At 40.8% G+C, this 20,000-nt stretch overlaps 1 protein-coding gene across 1 annotated transcript in view; it reads left to right on the top strand.

The window, feature by feature from the left end:
• nphp3 (nephronophthisis 3) overlaps positions 1–20,000 on the top strand; it is a 47,619-nt gene that overhangs the window by 22,875 nt on the left and 4,744 nt on the right. The window contains exons 10-22 of the mRNA XM_084325997.1: positions 2,418–2,585; positions 3,753–3,856; positions 6,719–6,833; positions 8,265–8,408; positions 9,043–9,140; positions 9,959–10,061; positions 10,983–11,065; positions 11,712–11,847; positions 14,722–14,886; positions 15,442–15,536; positions 16,943–17,065; positions 18,616–18,805; positions 19,041–19,282. Of these exons, the coding sequence (XP_084182123.1) occupies positions 2,418–2,585; positions 3,753–3,856; positions 6,719–6,833; positions 8,265–8,408; positions 9,043–9,140; positions 9,959–10,061; positions 10,983–11,065; positions 11,712–11,847; positions 14,722–14,886; positions 15,442–15,536; positions 16,943–17,065; positions 18,616–18,805; positions 19,041–19,282 (1,766 nt within the window). The remainder of the gene's footprint in view (positions 1–2,417; positions 2,586–3,752; positions 3,857–6,718; positions 6,834–8,264; positions 8,409–9,042; positions 9,141–9,958; positions 10,062–10,982; positions 11,066–11,711; positions 11,848–14,721; positions 14,887–15,441; positions 15,537–16,942; positions 17,066–18,615; positions 18,806–19,040; positions 19,283–20,000) is intronic.

The following is a 20,000-nucleotide window of genomic DNA, read 5'->3' on the forward strand; positions in this document are numbered from 1 at the left end:
ATTACCACTACTACTACTACTATCACTACTACTGAAACTACTACTGCAACAATGGCGGTGACTAGTCCTACTTTTACTGCTACTTCTACTTCCACTACTGTTACTACTACTACATTAACAACAACTAAATTACTACTACTACTGATATTGCTACTTTTACTTAGGGGTGTGGAATTTTCTCGATTCTAAGACGCATCGTGATGCGGACGTGGACGATTCAGCATCGATGCAGTGACGGAACACAATCGATTATTAAAATTATATTTAAAAAATGTTGTTACTCTCTTGCTAGCTTTTATGTTCTTTTACAATGTAGCGCTTTGGGATTTGCTCCACAACTATAAAGCGCCCTACAAATCAAATATTATTATTATTATTATTATTATTATTATTGTATTATTAAAGCTAGTGGTCTGGTCATGCATCCACTCAACTCATAGAAAATACAGCATCAGGTTATTATAAAAGTATTGAAACTAATACTGATACTAATAAAATGGAGTATTGAACCGCTTTTAACAGCTGGGTATCGAGATACCTTTCTAGTATCTGTATCATGCAACACTAGTAAAGACATTTATTTGGACATTCTGATTTAAGAACTTTCTAAATAAAAGTAAATTTATCTGACTGCTTGTATTAATTGATGAAAAAGTAGCCATGTGCAGTAATATAGATTATAAAATTGAGGATGTAATATATTATTGAGCTGCATCGAGATGCATCGTAGAATCTAATCAAATCGTGGACAGCTGAATCGTGAGGCCAGTGTGAATGAATGAATGAATGAAAACTTTATTTAACAGATTGCAGAATGGGTACAATACAGTACGGCTCAATACATACAATTGTTAAGGGGATGCAGACCTGAGAAAGACGTTTGTCTTGTTTCCATCAGGGTCCCCCATTTTCAATTCATATAGACATATATGACATACATGACATACAGATAGTCAGTACTGCTACATCTATACATTTATGACATACCAGATTTGCAAATACAGTACTGTTTGTGATACAGAAGGAGTCAAGAAAAGGGAGTATATACATTTGACGTAGAAACTGTACATTGGAGGAGGTTGGGTGGGGGGGGTTGGGTACATTGGGATGTTGACAACCATACTGGGTAATTTACATTGGAGGTGGTTGGGGGGGGGGGGGGGGGGGGCACACTGTATAAACAAGTAACACTGTACATTGAGGGGGGGGGGGAGGAGACACTGTACAAACAAACACAATTGTACATTGAACTATTGACAAAACCATACTAGGTAAATGACTGTACATTGGAGGGGGTTGGAATGATTGGGTTAGGATATTTACAGGGGCCAGTGTTGAATTGCAGTCTCCCGTAGGTGTCCCTTGAGAGAGGTTTTGAAAGTGGGTAGTGATCCACATTCCTTTACAGCTTTGGGTAGGGCGTTCCACATTGATGTGGCATAATTGCGAAACGTGTTTAGTCCCTTATTTGAGCCGAATCTGGGTTTAACATGATTTGTGGAGCTCCCTCTGGTGTTGTGATCGTGGTATTCACTGACCTTTGGGAAGTATTTTGACATGTACATGGGTACCTTGGTCGTGTAGTGTATCTTGTAGACCAGGCCCATTGCAAGTTGTTGTACTCTGTCGTCTACTCTAAGCCATCCTAGGTTGTCGAAGTGGGCAGGGGTGAGGTGGGTTCTAGGAGTAAGGTCAAGCAGTAGTCTGACCAGTTTGTTTTGAGATGTTTGTAATTTTGTTTTTAGCGCCTTTGAGGTGCTTTGGTACCATGAGGTGCAAGCATAGTCGTAGTACCCCTGAATGAGTGCTCCTGCCAGAGTCTTCAGGGTGTTCTTGTTTACCAGAGAGGAGATCCGGTACAAGAATCGAGTTCGTTGGTTGACTTTTTTTATTACATTGGATGCCATTTTGTCACAGGAGAGATTAGCCTCTAGGATGGACCCCAGGTAGGTAATTTCATCTTTCCTTGTGACAATATTGTCACCCACTGTAACTGAGAAGCCGTCGGTCTTGCTGAGTTTGTTATTTGAACCGAAGAGAATGGACTCTGTTTTGCCCATGTGTAATGATAGTTTGTTATCAGCGAGCCATATGCAGATTCTGCCTAGTTCCGAGCTGAGGGTTTTTTCAACCTGTAACTTGTTCTTGTCAGAGACCAGCAGGGCTGAGTCGTCCGCAAACAGGAACAAGTTGCAGTCACAATGCAACTTGTCACAGTCACAGTGCAGATTCACAGCTCTACTACTAGTAGTAGTGGTAGTGGTAGTGGTAGTGGTAGTAGTAGTGCTATGCCACTGCTAGTAGTGCTGCTACTACAATGACTCCTGGTACAACCTATATTAGCTTGTAACAGCAACCTATACATCGACCTCTTGTCGTGCCATATGTATGAACCTCGTCCACTGTTCCCTCACTAGGAGCTGCTGGGTCTCGAGGCGACTGATGCCGACTCCAGGGACTCTGGGATAGAGGAGGGCCACGAGGAGGACTCTGGAGACGTCCTGTGGGACCTGCATGACGAGCAGGAGCAGATGGAAGCGTACCAGCAGGCCTCCTGCACCGCCTCACAGCTGGGCTTCCAGAAGGTATCGCACCATTCCTCCTCCTCGGCCCCTTGAGAATGTGATCACATTGGGTGCTTTTCTTGCGCTGAAACGCAAGGTGGCGCGGAGGTGTACCATTGCTACCTCAGCTAACGTTACATACGTTACATACATTATTACTACTCGCAGCCCTCCAGGCGTTGCTGTTCGTATCTCAGTCGTGGTAAGACCTGGCCGTACAAACAACGTTTTTTGGAAACTGACAAAATTAGCTTAGCTTCTCCTCCGTTATTGATTGGTTTGCTGTCGATTTCTCTTCAGATACCTCAGATTTGTAATCCCTCCCCTCGGTTGATTTGATTGGTCCGTCGACAAGAAGGTGACATTGACATCTGTGCGCTCCGCGGCTAAAGTTGAAACCTTTTCAACTGAGAGCGCCCAAAAAATGCGAGGCGGGTAGTTTGGAGGACAAAACCATTGAAAACATAGAAAAAAGGTGCAGGCGTGGTCAAAGAGGCATCCAATGTGATCACAGCCTAATAGGATAGTCCACTTTTATTTTTTTTTGACAAAGCCTATCTGAGATGTTACTGTAGCAGTAGACCCTGCTAGGCTACTGGCCTCTTCAGGGGCTCTCCGACACAGGCAAAGATGATGAGACACAGACCAGTTTATTGAAGAGGTGGCAAGATGTTTACAAGCCAAGAGCAGATAGAACGCTGTCGTGACAGAATAGGCTCTCCTATGTATGTATGTGTGTGTGTGTGTGTGTGTGTGTGTGTGTGTGTGTGTGTGTGTGTGTGTGTGTGTGTGTGTGTGTGTGTGTGTGTGTGTGTGTGTGTGTGTGGGTGATTTAACCTGTGCACATCTGATCGCTCTGATGCACAACAGGTACGCAGCCACACCTGCTCCTGGACCCCAATTAACTAGATCCAAGATGGGAGTGGCTGCTTAAATCACTCCACCCCCACACTACAGTCGCAAACTGGGAATCCTCTGTCCATTCAGAAATAACTCTCACCAGTATTTTTTTTGGGTTAACATTTGTTTGCAATACTACTGAAAGTCAATGGAGGTGTGAAGCATGGAATTTTCTATCTTGTAAAAAAGAAAGTAGACTGTACCTTTTAATCTTAAATTTCTCACTCATCCATCCATCCATTAATTTGTTCACTGGTTGATGTGAGCTGTCTGTGTGGTTGTCCTCAGTATATAGACCGTCTGAATGACATGGTGGCGGCCCCCCCTCCCACCCCTCCTCTGCTGGTGTCCGGAGGTCCTGGCTCAGGGAAATCTCTCCTGCTCTCCAAATGGTCAGAGGACACTCAACGCCATTGTTATTTAAACGACCATTCAGCTATTGGGGTCTAAATCACTTTGTACTTTATTTGAAGATCAGTTTTTTTCTGAACTCAATTTTGACCTCTTGAGATTACATTCAGCTCATCAAAAACGTTCAGGCCTTTCTGAATGAATGTTATTATAGTTAAAGGTGCTATAGGTAACATTCAGCCACTAGATGTTGCAGGGGTGGGCAATTATTTTTCCCAGGGGGCCGAATGAGCAACTGAAAATATGTTGGGGGGCCGGGCCAAAATTCCAAACTCAATTATGCATAATATACATTTTATTTCTATATAAAAAGCAGTAAATGGCATTGTTTTGACCCCTGGTAAGAGTGTATGTTATTATTTGGCAATTAAAATGTGAGGTTAGCTTTCAAAAATATCATTTATTCAAATAGAATTTATTTCCAAAATGATAAACAAAATGTGAAACATTAATAACAAAGGGCATTTTGAGTTTCATATACTATTGAAACAAGGATTTTCTTAGCTTTCTAAAGACATCACATCATATTATAGCAAAAATAAACAAGACATGTCACTGAACTGTGTAAAGAAAAGTGTCCCAGTGTTGTAGCCTTTTTTACTTTACATGCCTATATTAAACATTTAATGTTTTCAGAACTGTGCAAAAAAAAAGAAAAAAAATATCAAGTGTCCCATTTCACTTGTTATATTTCCACATTTTAGTGTTCTTCAGTTCTTTTTTTTTTCATTCAGTGTGAGAAATCCAGTCTCCAGTCTCTGTTGAGCTTTAACAAGTCCATCAAAGTCAGGTTGCATGTCTGAGGTGGAGATGCGAAGCACAGCTGCCAGATGTTCATCAGTGAGAGAGGATCTGTACCTGGACTTGGTAAACGTCATGACTGAGAATGTCTGTTCACATATGTAGGTGGATCCAAAGAGAACCAACATCTTCTGAGCATGTCTCCTAAGCGTATATTGTGCGTGTGAACATTGACATGAAAAGAAAAAGTAAAAAAAAAAAAAAAAATATTATCATGTAATCTTTCGCGGTCCGGTCAGAATCCGGCCAGCGGGCCGTACAATGCCCAGGTCTGCTCTAGAGCACCAGCATGTCATTCCAGTCAGGTGTATTCCACATAGACCTGTTCGCTGTTTACAAACATACCGTGTTCGAGCCAATCAGCAATACCAACTGAGTCATGTGACTAAGTTGCCTCGGACCTGCGTGAACTGCTGCGCTAAAAGAATACGACAGGGCTCTATGGAGAAACCATGGCACTCCCCTGACTAAAAGTAGTTTCAAACGAAAACAGCTGGATGTCATTTAGCCAAATCAACATATCTAGCTTTGGCATGGTTTGATTATTTAGATCGCTAGCATGGCTAACAAATGCAAATATATTGTAGTCTGCCCCATTGTTCTGACCAGGATTACGTTCCTTTCTGCTCCGGGGATGCGCACGCACACTGAGTCTGACGTATACAGGAAACAGGTCTATAGGGAAATGGGAAGTAGGGAGGGGATACAACATTCATTTTGGACCCACCAAATTTCTTTCAATGATAAATTCATTAATAAATAATGTTAATCAATAAGGCAATATGTTTATTCCACACCTTTCTAAAAGGATGTATTGTTTTTTCTAAATGATTACTTTGCATAAAATGTTATCTATAACACCTTTAACTAAAACTAAACTAAAAACTAAAACTAGGTGTGTAGTGTGATTTTAGTTATAAAATAAAAACGTAGAAAACGTAGCTGAAACTATGTTGTGGAGTCCATTTGGTCAAAGTTGTCAACACAACAAGCAGGAGGAGTCACTGGTGCATAATGTTCATTGAGACAGAGATGATACATGACTGAGTCAGATGCCTTCACAGAGTCATGTGTTTATGTTACACAATACCAGTGTTTCCCATTAAGTGGTAGTAGTAGTAATAGTAATCCAGTATATTTTTTTTATTTTCTAAAAAACAAACCAGTTCAACACAGGTAACCACTTCTGCTTCATTTCTTTCATGGCATCAAATAACATGCTCTAGTCCAGTGGTTCCCAAACCTCTCCTCGAGACACCCCAGCCGTTCCATGTATTTGTTAAATTCCACCACCAGCACACCTGATTCAACTAATAAATGGCTAGTTAAGAGCGTGCGTGCACATGGCGCCATTAGGTGCGTGCAACCCCAGTTGATTTCAGGAACGCACGCCTGGCTGGGGTGCTTCGAGGAGAGGATTGGGAAGCACTAGTCTAGTCGATTTTGTGTTTTGAGCACAAAGTTCATCATAGATCTAGCCTCTTTATTTTGCTCTCAAAGTGCACCAGATTGATGCATTTAACTTTAAAATGTACACAAAAAAAGAGGGGCAGAGGTTCACCCACCACAGTCTCACAAAATCCTGTGGGAAACATGGCAATACCTATTATGAACTTCTCAAATCTTTCCCGGACAAATACTCTCATATTCTAAGAAAACAGAAAAAAAACGACCTGAAACGAATAAAACCAAATCTATAACCAAACATTTTTAAGCAGTAAAAACTAAATAGAAACGAATGAAAAATACTAAACTATAATAACCCTGTTCTGAATAATTGAACCCTCCAAATGAGATAGAGAACCCTAGAAGTTTGTTTTGAAAATGTATTTGCAGTGTGATTGTGATACATCACCTGAACATAGTCCACCTCTACTGTATTCAACTATGAATGCACACAACACTCCAGTTAGGTTTGAAAACATTACCTATCATGAAACCTAAAATAGACTCATACATGGTTCTTCATCTGAAGGATTATATTTTCAATTTACCCAGATTCCAGTGAATGCTAACCATCTCTTACCCCCCCCCCCCTTCAGGGTTGACCTCCAACAGAAGAACTCCCCCAATACCCTGTTCCTCTACCATTTTGTGGGCCGGCCTCTCTCCACCAGCTCAGAGCCAGTGCTCATCATCAAACGCCTCACTGTCAAGGTAAAAGTTTGTCTTTTTTAGTGGAGGTGGCAGGCTGGGACGGTAAATGGACTGCATGTATATAGCGCTTGGGAGGCGACAGTGGCTCAGGAGGTAGAGCGGTCATCTGGTAATCAGAAGGTTCCCGGGTACAATTCCGGCTCCTCTCAGGCAGCGTGTTGAAGTGTCCTTGAGCAAGACACTTAACCCGCTAACTGCTCCTCTCATGAGCAGGTCGGCACCTTGCATGGTTGCCTCCGCCGTCAATGTGTGAGTGAAAGAGTTGAACAACTTATGTCTCACATTCACATACTCTACACACCGACGGCGGAGGCAACCATGCAAGGTGCCAACCTGCTCATCGGGAGCTGTTGGGTGTTAAGTGTCTTGCTCAAGGACACTTCAACACGCTGCCTGAGAGGAGCCGGAATCGTACCCGGGAACCTTCTGATTACCAGATGACCGCTCTACCTCCTGAGCCGCTGTTTCCCCGTACCTGATTGGTGAAGGTACACATGGCAACGTAAAAGTCAGTGTATATGCAACACAAAAAAAGCACTGGTAATATGCAGATTGGTAATACAGTTAGGTCCATAAATATTTGGACACAATCTTCTTAATTTTGGCTCTGTACACCACCACAATGGACTTGAAATGAAACAATCAATTATGTGCTTTAAGTGCAGACTTTCAGCTTTTATTTGAGGGTATTTTCATCCAAATCCGGTGAACAGTGTAGGAACAATGTAGTAACAGTTTCTACATTGATGAAAATTGTGTTGTTCAAATATTAAAAAACCTGACTGTATATCAGTTTGGAAATCTATTCGTGGTGGTGGCCTTGTCAATATGTGGGGACGGTCCTCTACCTTTATGGTCTGCATCTGTCAGTTCGTTTCACGGTGAGTGTAGGGTTTGTGTACCCGCTGAGTGTCAGTTAGTTTCACGGTGAGTGTAGTGTTTTTGTAAAGGCTGTGTGTCAGTTAGTTTCACAGTGAGTGTAGTGTTTGTGTACAGGCTGAGTGTACAGGCTGTGTGTCAGTTAGTTTCACAGTGAGTGTAGTGTTTGTGTACAGGCTGAGTGTCAGTTAGTTTCACGGTGAGTGTAGTGTTTGTGTACAGGCTGAGTGTACAGGCTGAGTGTCAGTTAGTTTCCTGGTGAGTGTAGTGTTTGTGTACAGGCTGAGTGTACAGGCTGAGTGTCAGTTAGTTTCACGGTGAGTGTAGTGTTTGTGTACAGGCTGAGTGTACAGGCTGAGTGTCAGTTAGTTTCACGGTGAGTGTAGTGTTTGTGTACAGGCTGAGTGTACAGGCTGAGTGTCAGTTAGTTTCACGGTGAGTGTAGTGTTTGTGTACAGGCTGAGTGCCAGTTAGTTTCCTGGTGAGTGTAGTGTTTGTGTACAGGCTGAGTGTACAGGCTGAGTGAAGGTGTGGACCCTTGTTCTCCTGCAGCTCCTGCAGCACTTCTGGTCCATCTCCAGTCTGTCCATGGAGCCCAGTAAGATCCTGGAGGAGTTCCCCCGCTGGCTGGAGAGGCTGTCTGCACGGCACCAGGGAAACATCATCATCATCATCGACTCCATCGACCAGATACAGGTGCATCTCTCTCTCTCTCTCTCTCTCTCTCTCTCTCTCTGTCTCTGTCTCTGTCTCTGTCTCTGTCTCTGTATCTGTCTCTGTATCTGTCTCTGTCTCTGTCTCTGTCTCTGTCTCTCTCTCTCTCTCTCTCTCTCTCTCTCTCTCTCTCTCTCTCTCTCTCTCTCTCTCTCTCTCTCGTCTAAATATACTTCAAGAGTTTCTTTTTGTCTCTGATTTATCATTACAACTCAAAATACAGGTATTCTTTTAATCCATTGTTTATTATCATTGCAAACTCAAATAAACCTTTGACAGCCTTGACATTCATGTAAAACTCATGTTTATCTTTTCATATACGGTCAGTCCTTGTTTCAAAGGTTCAGACGGTCACTTTTGAGTGTACAACGAAGACTTCCATATTTTGTGTTTAGTGATGGGGCTACCTCTCTGTTTACATTTGGATCGCAGGGTGGATCTTTAACGTTAGCGGTTTGGTAGATGCTTTTATCTTTTACGGTACCGTGGTGAGTGCATACATTTTTCATACGGGTGGTCCCAGTGGCAATCAAATCTCCAAGCCTGGCAGTGTCAGCGCCACGCTCTACTGCATTTAGAGTCTGTCCTCGTAACAGTGTTTCTCCCGTGATTCCAGCAAGCGGAGAGACACATGAAGTGGCTGATCGACCCTCTTCCTGTCAACGTGAGAGTGGTGGTGTCGGTCAACGTGGAGACGTGTCCTCAGGCCTGGAGGTAAAGGCACGCTGGTGGAAACAACCTCTGCCCTTCAACAGAGCTAATCTATAGCCATTTTAAAAGGGAGTGCAGTCTGGGAGATTTTCAATCGTTTAGAATTATAAAACCAAAGGTCTCTAGAAGTCTGCTCAATTTATGCTAATCCCATGTGGTTTTGGGCCAAAACCAAGACGTTTTTTTTGCATGTAGCACAAAGATGTTAGTTTTGGAATTTCTGTATTAAAATGTGTATGAACTTGTAATAATAATTTTAAACCGTGTTTGCACATTTGTCATTATGGGGTATTGTGTAGAGATAATACATTTAATCTAATCCTTTTTTAATGAAGTCTACAAAAAATGTGGAAAGTGAAGGGGGCTGAATGCTCTCCGAAGGCACCGTCTTTTTTTCCACAAGCTACATTGCCCTGCAATAAAAACGAGTAATACTAAATGTTTAAATGCAGATATAAACAGGAATTCTTGGACAAGTATAAGTTAGAGGAGCTTGAAAATAACGTGAATTCGTATTTTTGTAATTATTTATTTATATTTTGCTGTAGTGGATAGGTATATTCTTTTTTGATATTGATAGATAACTTGTTATTACACATTAATATGATATTGTAAGGAAGGGGCAGGACCAGATAAGCTTTGCTTCATTCTGTCCCTTCTCGAACAAAACCATTGTCTTGAGCTATGCTGATTATTGTATTTTATTTTATTTAGTTTTTGTAATTTTTTGTTATTACAAATTTGTGTGTTTGTTTTATGGTTGAAATGTTCGAGATAAATAAAGATCAGATCAAATCAAATGTAAATGACTGTGTTTCCAGGTTGTGGCCTACGCTCCACCTGGACCCTCTGAGCCCCAGGGAGGTGAGGGGCGTCCTCAACACAGAGTGCCAGGGAACGGAGCTCAAACTCACCAAGGACCAGGTCAGACGCGTCGCCCCACCTCCTCTCTTAAAGAGATATTTCACTTTAGTAGAACTTGTCAAGTTTTCACCAGTCCTCCTTACCTCCATTTAACTGCATCTGTGGGTAGATTAGCAATCACTGCCATCCCTGGTATCCTTATTCACTTCCATGCATTTTGGAGACCTAGTCTAAATATGATACTTTTTTTTTGTATCCACTTTTTCTCCTCCTGTTTTTCTCCCATCCCAATTTAGTCGTTATGCTAATTCCCCCCTCCCCTTCCTGGTCATTGCTCGCATGTGCCCCCCACTGGTCGGTCTAGGGAGCCCTGAAGTCTAACAGATGCTTCCTCCGACACATAGGAGACAGCCAGTAGCATCTTTTCACCTGACAGCGCGGACTCTCATTGGCGAAGTGTAACGCGTGGGAGGTCACACTACCTCCGCCATTTCCCTCCCTCGCTGTGCAGGCGCCCTGACCGACCTGTAGGAGTCGCTGTTTACAACGACCAGACTACCACCCCACCGGCTTCCCTCCCGCTGACTCTGCCAATTGAGCCAGTATGACGGCCGGCCAAGCCGGAGGCAACGCTGACAGCCGGATTCGATACCAGTGTATCTTGCGACGAGCGCTTAGTCCGCTGCGCTACCCAGCCGCCCTAAATATGATACTTTTGATGTATAGAGGTAAAGAGGCCAGCCAGTAACTGCATCGATCCCCGCCACTGACAGGGCCACGACACGGCTAGTAGTAAAGGAAACTGGCTGCTCTTCTCTTCTCTGCGCTTTGGGCGTACGGTGTGTCTCTGGTGTTAAATCTCTACTGAAGTGAGATATCCCTTTTTAAAACCTGAACAAACGGGTCTCTTTACTCAACACGGTGTGCTGTGTTGTTTCTTCTCAGCGTGGCATTAAGCTTCATGTCATGTCTTTGTTTCAGGAGAAGAAGTTGGAGAGGCACTGTCGCTCTGCATCCACCTGCAACGCACTGTATGTCACACTGCTGGCCAGGATGATCACAAGGTTAGTCACTGTATGTCACATAGGTTAGTCACTATGTGGAGATGTGTGGTTTTAATATTACATGTACTTCAAACATCTGGCACTACACTTTGAAGTAGTGGTGGTGAAAACTACCCACTTAGGTGGTTTTCTGGATGTGAAGCAGGGTTGACGTAGTAGTAGTAGCACTAGCACTAGTAGTTGCAGTGCTAATATGTCTATACTACTTTGCACCCACAGTATAACACTCACGTCCAACACTATTTGACAAACAAACGCTGCCAGAGATGTACCCCTCACAATTCACAATTGTTCACAATTTGTAAGTCGCTTTGGATAAAAGCGTCAGCTAAATGGCTAAATGTAAAGATTGTATAGTTTGCGGGCAACAAAACCTAGCAAGGGTCCAGAAAAACAATCCCCTCGCTATATCAGTTATTACAATACTAACACTTTTACCATCTCATTTGCATCTGTGGTCCCTAGACAGGAGTAATTTATTACAGGAAGCAGAACCCCCCCCCCCCCAATATCATTTTCAAAGTGCTGTTTGTAGTACATGTACAGAAAACAGATGGGTATATCTGAGATCAGTCAACACGGCTTTCTCCGGGGTCTTGTGTGGATGTGGATGTCATAGCTGTTGTTTTGTTGCTGTGACATGCAGCAGATGGTCCTGGTCGTTGGAGAGGACTCTGGAGCAGTGTCTGCTGTGTCAGGACACCATGTCGCTGTACCGCCTGGCCCTCAAGATGGCTCTGGACTCCCTCGGCACCGACGGGGAGCGGCACGTCATGAAAGAGGTGATGAGGCTGAGCAGCTGAATCTGATGAGATAAGATAAGAGGCGTTGTCTCCTGCCAGGCCATCATTGTAAATAAGAATTTGTTCTTAATTGATTTGCCTGGTTAAATAAAGGTAAAATAAAAAGAAGATAAGATATTTGCTTTATTGATCCCCTTGGGGAAATTCTCGTTAGTTCTCGAGTTCTGCAGCCATTAGTTCTACAGCTGCTGGCAGCAGTCCTGATGTAAACAAGACGAAAGTCTTTCTCTGGTCTGCATCCCCTTAACAATTGTATGTATTGAGCTGTACTGTACTGTACCCATTATGCAATCTGTTAATAAAGTTTTCAATCAATCAATCAATCAAAGGCCGACATGTGATCTGTGTGGACATGAACCGACTTTGCTTTCGTGACGACCCACTCTAAAACAAAAACAAATAAGCATAACAAAACCACAACATTTAAAAATATATAAATAAATATAAAATGGAATCAGAAGGTAAGGATTGTTAAAAAATGTGTTGTTACAATTCTACTCCCGTCCTGAGGCCTGATGATGGAAGACATGTGCCGAGTGGAGCAGACATGATATAGAGGCAAGGCATCAGACTTAGCACAACGTGTTCTTCATCCTTTATGTTTTGAGCCGCGCAAGTCGAGGCCGTCCAACTGGTACACTCTGCAATTTATGTATTGTGTAATGTAACGTATATTGGCACGAATATATAAGACAACCCTCAATATATGAGATGCCCCCTCCCCCCCACGAGTGATACCAGTTGTAGTAGTAGTAATTGTAGTACTAGTAGTAAATAAATACAAACAATATAAAATCAAAACAAATCATTGATCTCATGAAATTAAATAAAAAAATAAACAAAAGCAAAACATAACTCATTTTTCATGTTCGAAAAGGAGTAGGAAGAAGTATACACATATTTAATCCTACCCCTTTTCCACTACTCAAATGAGGGTACTAATTTAAAACCGTACAAAACAAATATATATATATATATATATATATATACAAAACAAAAAACAACAATTATATATGTAAAACATGAAAGAAATAAAAAAAAAATTTAAACACCTGTGAATGTCAAATCCCTTCCTCATCCCTGTACTTCGTGAATATAATTTCCTTATAATTCAGTTTGAATTGTCTCATATTTGGACATTGCTTTAGCACCACATTCAGACTGTTCCACAGTTTCACTCCACATATTGAAATGCAGTGTCTTCTCCTGGTAGTCGTGCGTACACTAAGAACTTTTAAATTGAGTTCTCCCCTCAGGTTATAACCCCCCTCTCTATCAAAGAACAGTTCTTGAATGTTTCCTGGAAGTACATTACGTTTTGCTTTATACATTAATTGTGCTGTTTTAAATTCCACAAGATCATTTAACTTGAATGTTTTTTACTTTAAAAATAATATGTTTGTGCAATCACGATAACCTGCAATGTGAACTATCCTTATAGCTTTTTTTTGGAGTATAAAAAGTGGTTGTAGTGTAGAATTATAAGTGTTTCCCCAGACTTCAGCACAGTAATTTAAATATGGTAAAACTAGTGAACAGTAGATAATGTAGAGTGCTTATCCAGAATGTGCTTTACTTTACTCATGACTGAAATGCTTCTTGACAGTTTAGTTTGGACATGTTTTATGTGAGGTTTCCAGTTGATTTTATGATCTATTATTACACCTAGAAATTTATTTTCATAAACTCTTTTAATAATCACATCATTTATTTTAACTTGTATTTGAGTATTTAATCTACAGTTTCCAAATAACATCATTTTAGTTGTGCTCAAATTTAATGATCATTTGTTTCTATCAAACCATCTTTTAATTTCTTCATTTCAGATGTGATGACCTCTAAAAGCTGCTGAATATTCTCACCAGAACAAAAAAGATTAGTGTCATCCACAAATAAAATACATTTAAATATATTAGATACTTATATAGTTTATGTACAAGATGAACAGTTTTGGACCCAACACTGACCCCTGGGGGACACCACAAGCAATGTCCAAACATTCAGATTTATAATGTCTCATCATCACAAATTGTTGCCTTTTATTTAGATAGCTTCTCACCCAATCGAATACTTACCCCCCTGATCCCATATCGTTCCAATTTCCTGATTAATATATCATGATTGATAGTATCAAAAGATCTTTTGAGATCAATGAATACTCCGGCTACATGTTTTTTTTTAATCTATGGAATTTGTATAGTATTTCTCTTCCTGTTTGCGCTCGTGACTTTTCACCTAGATCCCTGATTCGCTCATTCCCACGTGGGGTGCCATTGGAAAGCCACTCTCTGACCTCAAGGCCACCTAATCATCCCTTCCCCTTAATTGACTGATATCAACCCCTGTCTCCTGAGCCGTTCAGCCATTGTGTAGTGTGATGTGTGCCTGGTTCCAGTGTATGGCAGCCATTGAGCCTGCATAGCCCAAGGTTGGGTGCTATCAGTGGTGGTGAAGGAGGCAATTTCCACCCTACATTGTAAAGCGCTTTGAGTGTCTAGAAAAGCGCTATATAAATGCAATTAATAATAATTATTATTAATAACAGTTGCAGTAGTAGTACTAGTAGTAGCACTAGTAGTTGCAGTAATACTAGTTATAACAGTTGCAGTAGTAGTTTTGTTTATATGAGATCAAATTAAACTGTGGCCTACAGGTAGGACTATCATATAACCATCTCACATTGAAAAATAGAACCATAGTGGGGGGGAAAAGGAATCTTGTATTGGCATCAGCAGCAGGTTGGCTCTCACCGTGGGAGTTAAAGAACACACCCATATGTTCCTGTCCAGCGTCGGAATCTCCTCTGCGTGTGTCTAATAAATAACCACTGTCCTTGTCTTTTCTCTCCCCCAGATGCTGTGTCTGGTGTGTGCCAGCCACAACGGTGTGAGCGAGTCCGAGGTCCTGGACCTGTTCCCAGATCTGCTGTTGCCTGTCCTCTCCTCTCTGCTTTCCCTCCTCCACAGACTGTGTATCATAGTCCTGGGCTGTGGCCTCATCCGGTTCCTGCACCTGCAGGTGGAGATTTGAAAAGATTACTCTCCAAGTAGACACAGTAGTAGGGATCAGTCCTGCACCAGTACCCATACTGGTATTGGATGCCCGGACCGATAACAGGCTTAAATAGGGGATAGGTATGGGAGAATCTCCCTAGCCATTATGTAATAGCTCATAAATTTGTAATTTAAGTATTGTAACGTATAATATAACTGATATACATCTACACCTTTGTTTACACAGTTTATCTTTCTCATATTTTCCTATTCTGATCAAATTATATTGCCTATATTTATGTATTTCTACTATTACCCTGCCCATACCTGTATCTCTCCTCCCAAGGGGATCAATAAAGGAATATCTTATCTTATCTTGTGCAGTAAAACATGGATCTGATCAGTACTTGGTTTCGGCTGATATTCCACAGGGGGAACAGTGGTGTCGCTGCATTCATGTAAAATACATGAAAGTGATTCGTCTGCAATTAATGTGAACTTTCTCACACTACACGTTTTTCCCACGAGGGGTTCTGGGTTCCTGGGATAATGAACAGCATGTATCTTCTGTCTCTGCCAGGCTTGGGAGGCAGTGAGGCTGGAGTTTCTGAGTGGAGGGAGCAGCACCGCCTCTTACAGGGAGAATCTCATCCTCTACTTCAGCCAGCAACTCAGGTACAACACAGTGTTGAGCAGCGCGGGGGATTAACATTAACACAGACCCGCAAACATTGAGGAATTTTGTCCCTGGCTGGTAGGTTTGTCTGATACTTTGTCAGGTAAACAAACGTGTTGTATTGTTGTTTATACTGTACCTACCTACTGCTTTCACTGTCTCCAACTGCCCTACACTGTAATCATAGTAATCATAATAATCATAACTATCCACCTCATACTATAGTCTACCCATATAACTCTGTATGATGGCATGTACAATAGTGCTGTATACGTATATATATATATATATATATATATTTACTGCATATATATATGTATCCATATGTGTCTGAATATACCTGCATATGATCCTTCTATATACCACCTGTATATAACCCAAATAACTGTATGATAGCATGATGGCACAATAATGCTCTATTTATGTATATACATATTAATTCATACCGTATATAAATCTATCCACATCTGTCTGTACATACCTGCATATAATCCCTTTTACATATTATCTGTAGATACTGTATCTATATATGTACATATTCCTTACCTACTCTGCTGGCCAGTATGACTTACTACCATAGTGTCGTTATACCTGTATCACTGTACATGATAATACTACAACTCTGTACATACATCTGATTAGCACTACACTCCGTAGTACTAATTTATATATTCTATACCCAGTTTAATCACCTGTACATTGTATATTACTGTTACATTTGCACTCTGGTTGGATGCCAAACTTCTTTTCGTTGTACTGTACTTAAATAATGAAAATAAATTTACATTACATAATAATAATAATATATTTGATTTGTAGGGCGCTTTATAGTTGTGGAGCAAATCTCAAAGCGCTACATTGTAAAAGAACATAAAAGCTAGCAAGAGAGAGAGAATATAAAATAAGCAAGTCTAAAACTAGTAAAAGAGTAAAACGCATCAAATAAGAAGAGCTAAAACTGCTAAAAGAATATAAAATGTGTTCTGTGGAGGCATTGGTGAGTGAGCAGGGAGACTTTGAACTCGATCCTGAGTGAGACAGGGAGCCAGTGAAGGGACTTGAGGATGGGTGTGATATGGTGGTAATTCCGCACTCCCATCAGGATCCTAGCAGCGCTATTCTGGATACATTGTAGCCTTTGGATGTTCTTGCTATGGATCCCGATGAGGAGTGCGTTGCAGTAGTCCAGCCTGGAGGAGACAAAGGCATGTAGTAGTACTTGACATGCATACATTTACATTACCCTTTAATATATTCTATTCTAAAATGTTATTTGACAAGTATGATTTATCTGGTAGATGAGAAAGGTAGTTTCCCTGTGTATAACACGCCAGTACTCACATTTCCAAGTAAGAATGGCTGATGTGATTAAGTGTATGTTTATCCGTTTATCCATTTTGTTTAGCCAGGATCGCGTGACGTGGCGCGTAGCAGACGAGCTGCCCTGGTTGCTCCAGCAGCAGGAAGACAGAACCAAGCTGCAGCTCAGCCTCCTCAACCTGTTCGTCTCCCAGAACCTGTACAAAAGGTACCCTATACACTGTAGTTTTAGATACAAAAGGTACCCTATACACTGTAGTTTTAGATACAAAAGGTACCCTATACACTGTAGTTTTAGATACAAAAGGTACCCTATACACTGTAGTTTTAGATACAAAAGGTACACTATACACTGTAGTTTTAGATGCAAAAGGTACACTATACCCTGTCGTTTTAGATACAAAATGTACCCTATACACTAGTTTTAGATGCAAAAGGTACACTATACACTGTAGTTTTAGATACAAAAGGTACACTATACACTGTAGTTCTAGATACAAAAGGTACCCTATACACTAGTTTTAGATACAAAAGGTACCCTATACACTGTAGTTTTAGATACAAAAGGTACACTATACACTGTAGATTTATGTACAAAAGGCACACTATATACTGTAGTTTTAGATTAAAAAAGGTACCCTATATACACTGCAGTTTTAGATGCAAAAGGTACACTATACACTGTAGATGTATGTACAAAAGGTACACTATATACTGTAGATGTATGTACAAAAGGTGCACTATATACTATAGTTTTAGATACAAAACGTGCACTATATACTATAGTTTTAGATACAAATGGTACACTGTTGTTTTAGATACAAAAGGTACACTATACACTGTAGTTTTAGATACAAAAGGTACACTATATACTGTAGATGTATGTACAAAAGGTACACTATTTCCTGTAGATTTATGTACAAAAGGTACCCTATACACTGTAGTTTTAGATACAAAAGGTACCCTATACACTGTAGTTTTAGATACAAAAGGTACACTATACCCTGTAGTTTTAGATATAAAAGGTACCCTATACACTGTAGTTTTAGATGCAAAAGGTACACTATACACTGTAGTTTTAGATACAAAATGTACACTATACACTGTAGTTCTAGATACAAAGGGTACCCTATACACTGTAGTTTTAGATACAAAAGGTACACTATACACTAGTTTTAGATACAAAAGGTACACTATACACTGTAGTTTTATATACAAAAGGTACCCTATACACTGTAGTTTTAGATACAAAAGGTACCCTATACACTGTAGATTTATGTACAAAAGGTACACTATATACTGTAGTTTTAGATACAAAAGGTACCCTATATACACTGCAGTTTTAGATGCAAAAGGTACCCTATATACACTGTAGTTTTAGATACAAAAGGTACCCTATATACACTGCAGTTTTAGATGCAAAAGGTACACTATACACTGTAGATGTATGTACAAAAGGTACACTATATACTGTAGATGTATGTACAAAAGGTGCACTATATACTATAGTTTTAGATACAAAAGGTACACTGTTGTTTTAGATACAAAAGGTACACTATACACTGTAGTTTTAGATACAAAAGGTACACTATACTAGTGTAGATGTATGTACAAAAGGTACACTATTTCCTGTAGATTTATGTACAAAATGTACACTATATACTGTAGATTTAGATACAAAAGGTACACTATATACTGTAGATGTATGGAATGGATGGAAGTGGAAGATGTGACAGTTGCTTGTCTTGTCTCTTCCAGAGGTCATTTCTCTGAGCTGTTGGCCTACTGGCAGTACGTGGGCAAAGACAAGAGCTCCATGGCCACCGAGTACTTTGACTCCCTGAAGCACTACGAGAAGAGCTGCGAGAGTGAGGACAGCATGACCCGGCTGGCTAACCTGTACGAGACCCTGGGACGCTTCCTCAAAGACCTGGGACTGCCCAGCCAGGTACAGTACAGAGCAGGGTGGTGACCTAGCTGGTATACCCAACCTCTACTATGCTCAACCGTACATGTAATTTAAATGAAAACCATCTGGCCTGAAGGTATAGTTTTGTCTGAAGGTATAGTTTTGTCTGAAGGTATGGTTTTGTCTGAAGGTATGGTTTTGTCTGAGGGTATAGTTTTGTCTGAAGGTATTGTTTTGTCTGAAGGTATGGTTCCGTCTTGTCTTCTCCGTCCAGGCGGTAGCGCCCTTGCAGAGGTCCCTGGAGATCCGCGAGACAGCGCTGGACCCGGACCACCCCAGCGTGGCCCACTCCCTGCACCAGCTGGCCGGCGTCTACGTCCAGTGGAGGAAGTACGGCAACGCGGAGCAGCTGTACAAGCAGGCGCTGGAGATCAGCGAGAACGCCTACGGCGCCGAGCACGGCAGCGTGGCGCGAGAGCTGGAGTCGCTCGCCATGCTCTACCAGAAACAAAACAAGTAAAGAGAGAGAGAACCTTGACTGTGTTTATACAATGAGATGTGGTTTATTGCCTGTCGCTAAGCAACGCTAAACGAAACAAAATCGGCTCAGTTGCAACGTCTCAAATTAAATGGAAACAAAAGTCAAATGATATATTTGCTGTTATGTAAAACTGTCGCTTTGAACTATTGGCATTCATGGAATGTCTCTCGGTCAATCGGATTTCTCAATCAGAAGTAATAAAGTAGAAATCCCTCAGAAATACTGTACATGTCACATATACAGTATATATTTATATTTACCGCATATCTGTCTGCATATAATCCTCTTATATACCTACTTATACATCTGCATATAACCCATATAACTCTGTAATAATGCTGTGTATACTATATATATATATATATATATATATATATATATATATATATATATATATATATATATATATTCTTACTGTATATCTATCCACCTGTCTCTACATATACATATCCTTTTACATATCTGTAGACACTATTTCTATATCTATACATATACCGTTACCTACTCTTTCTAGTTACACTGCTGGCGAGTATGACTTGCTACCATAGTGTATTTATACCTATATCACTGTACATATTAATATTACATCTCTGTACATACATCTGATTAGCACTATTACTTATTTTCGTTGTACTGTACTTGTCAAAGAAATCCCTCAAAAATACTAATATGAAGATAACTAGATGGTAATAT

This window comes from Notolepis coatsorum (assembly GCF_963971535.1).
Source record: "Notolepis coatsorum genome assembly, chromosome: 12".
Classification (NCBI taxonomy): Eukaryota; Metazoa; Chordata; class Actinopteri; order Aulopiformes; family Paralepididae; genus Notolepis; species Notolepis coatsorum.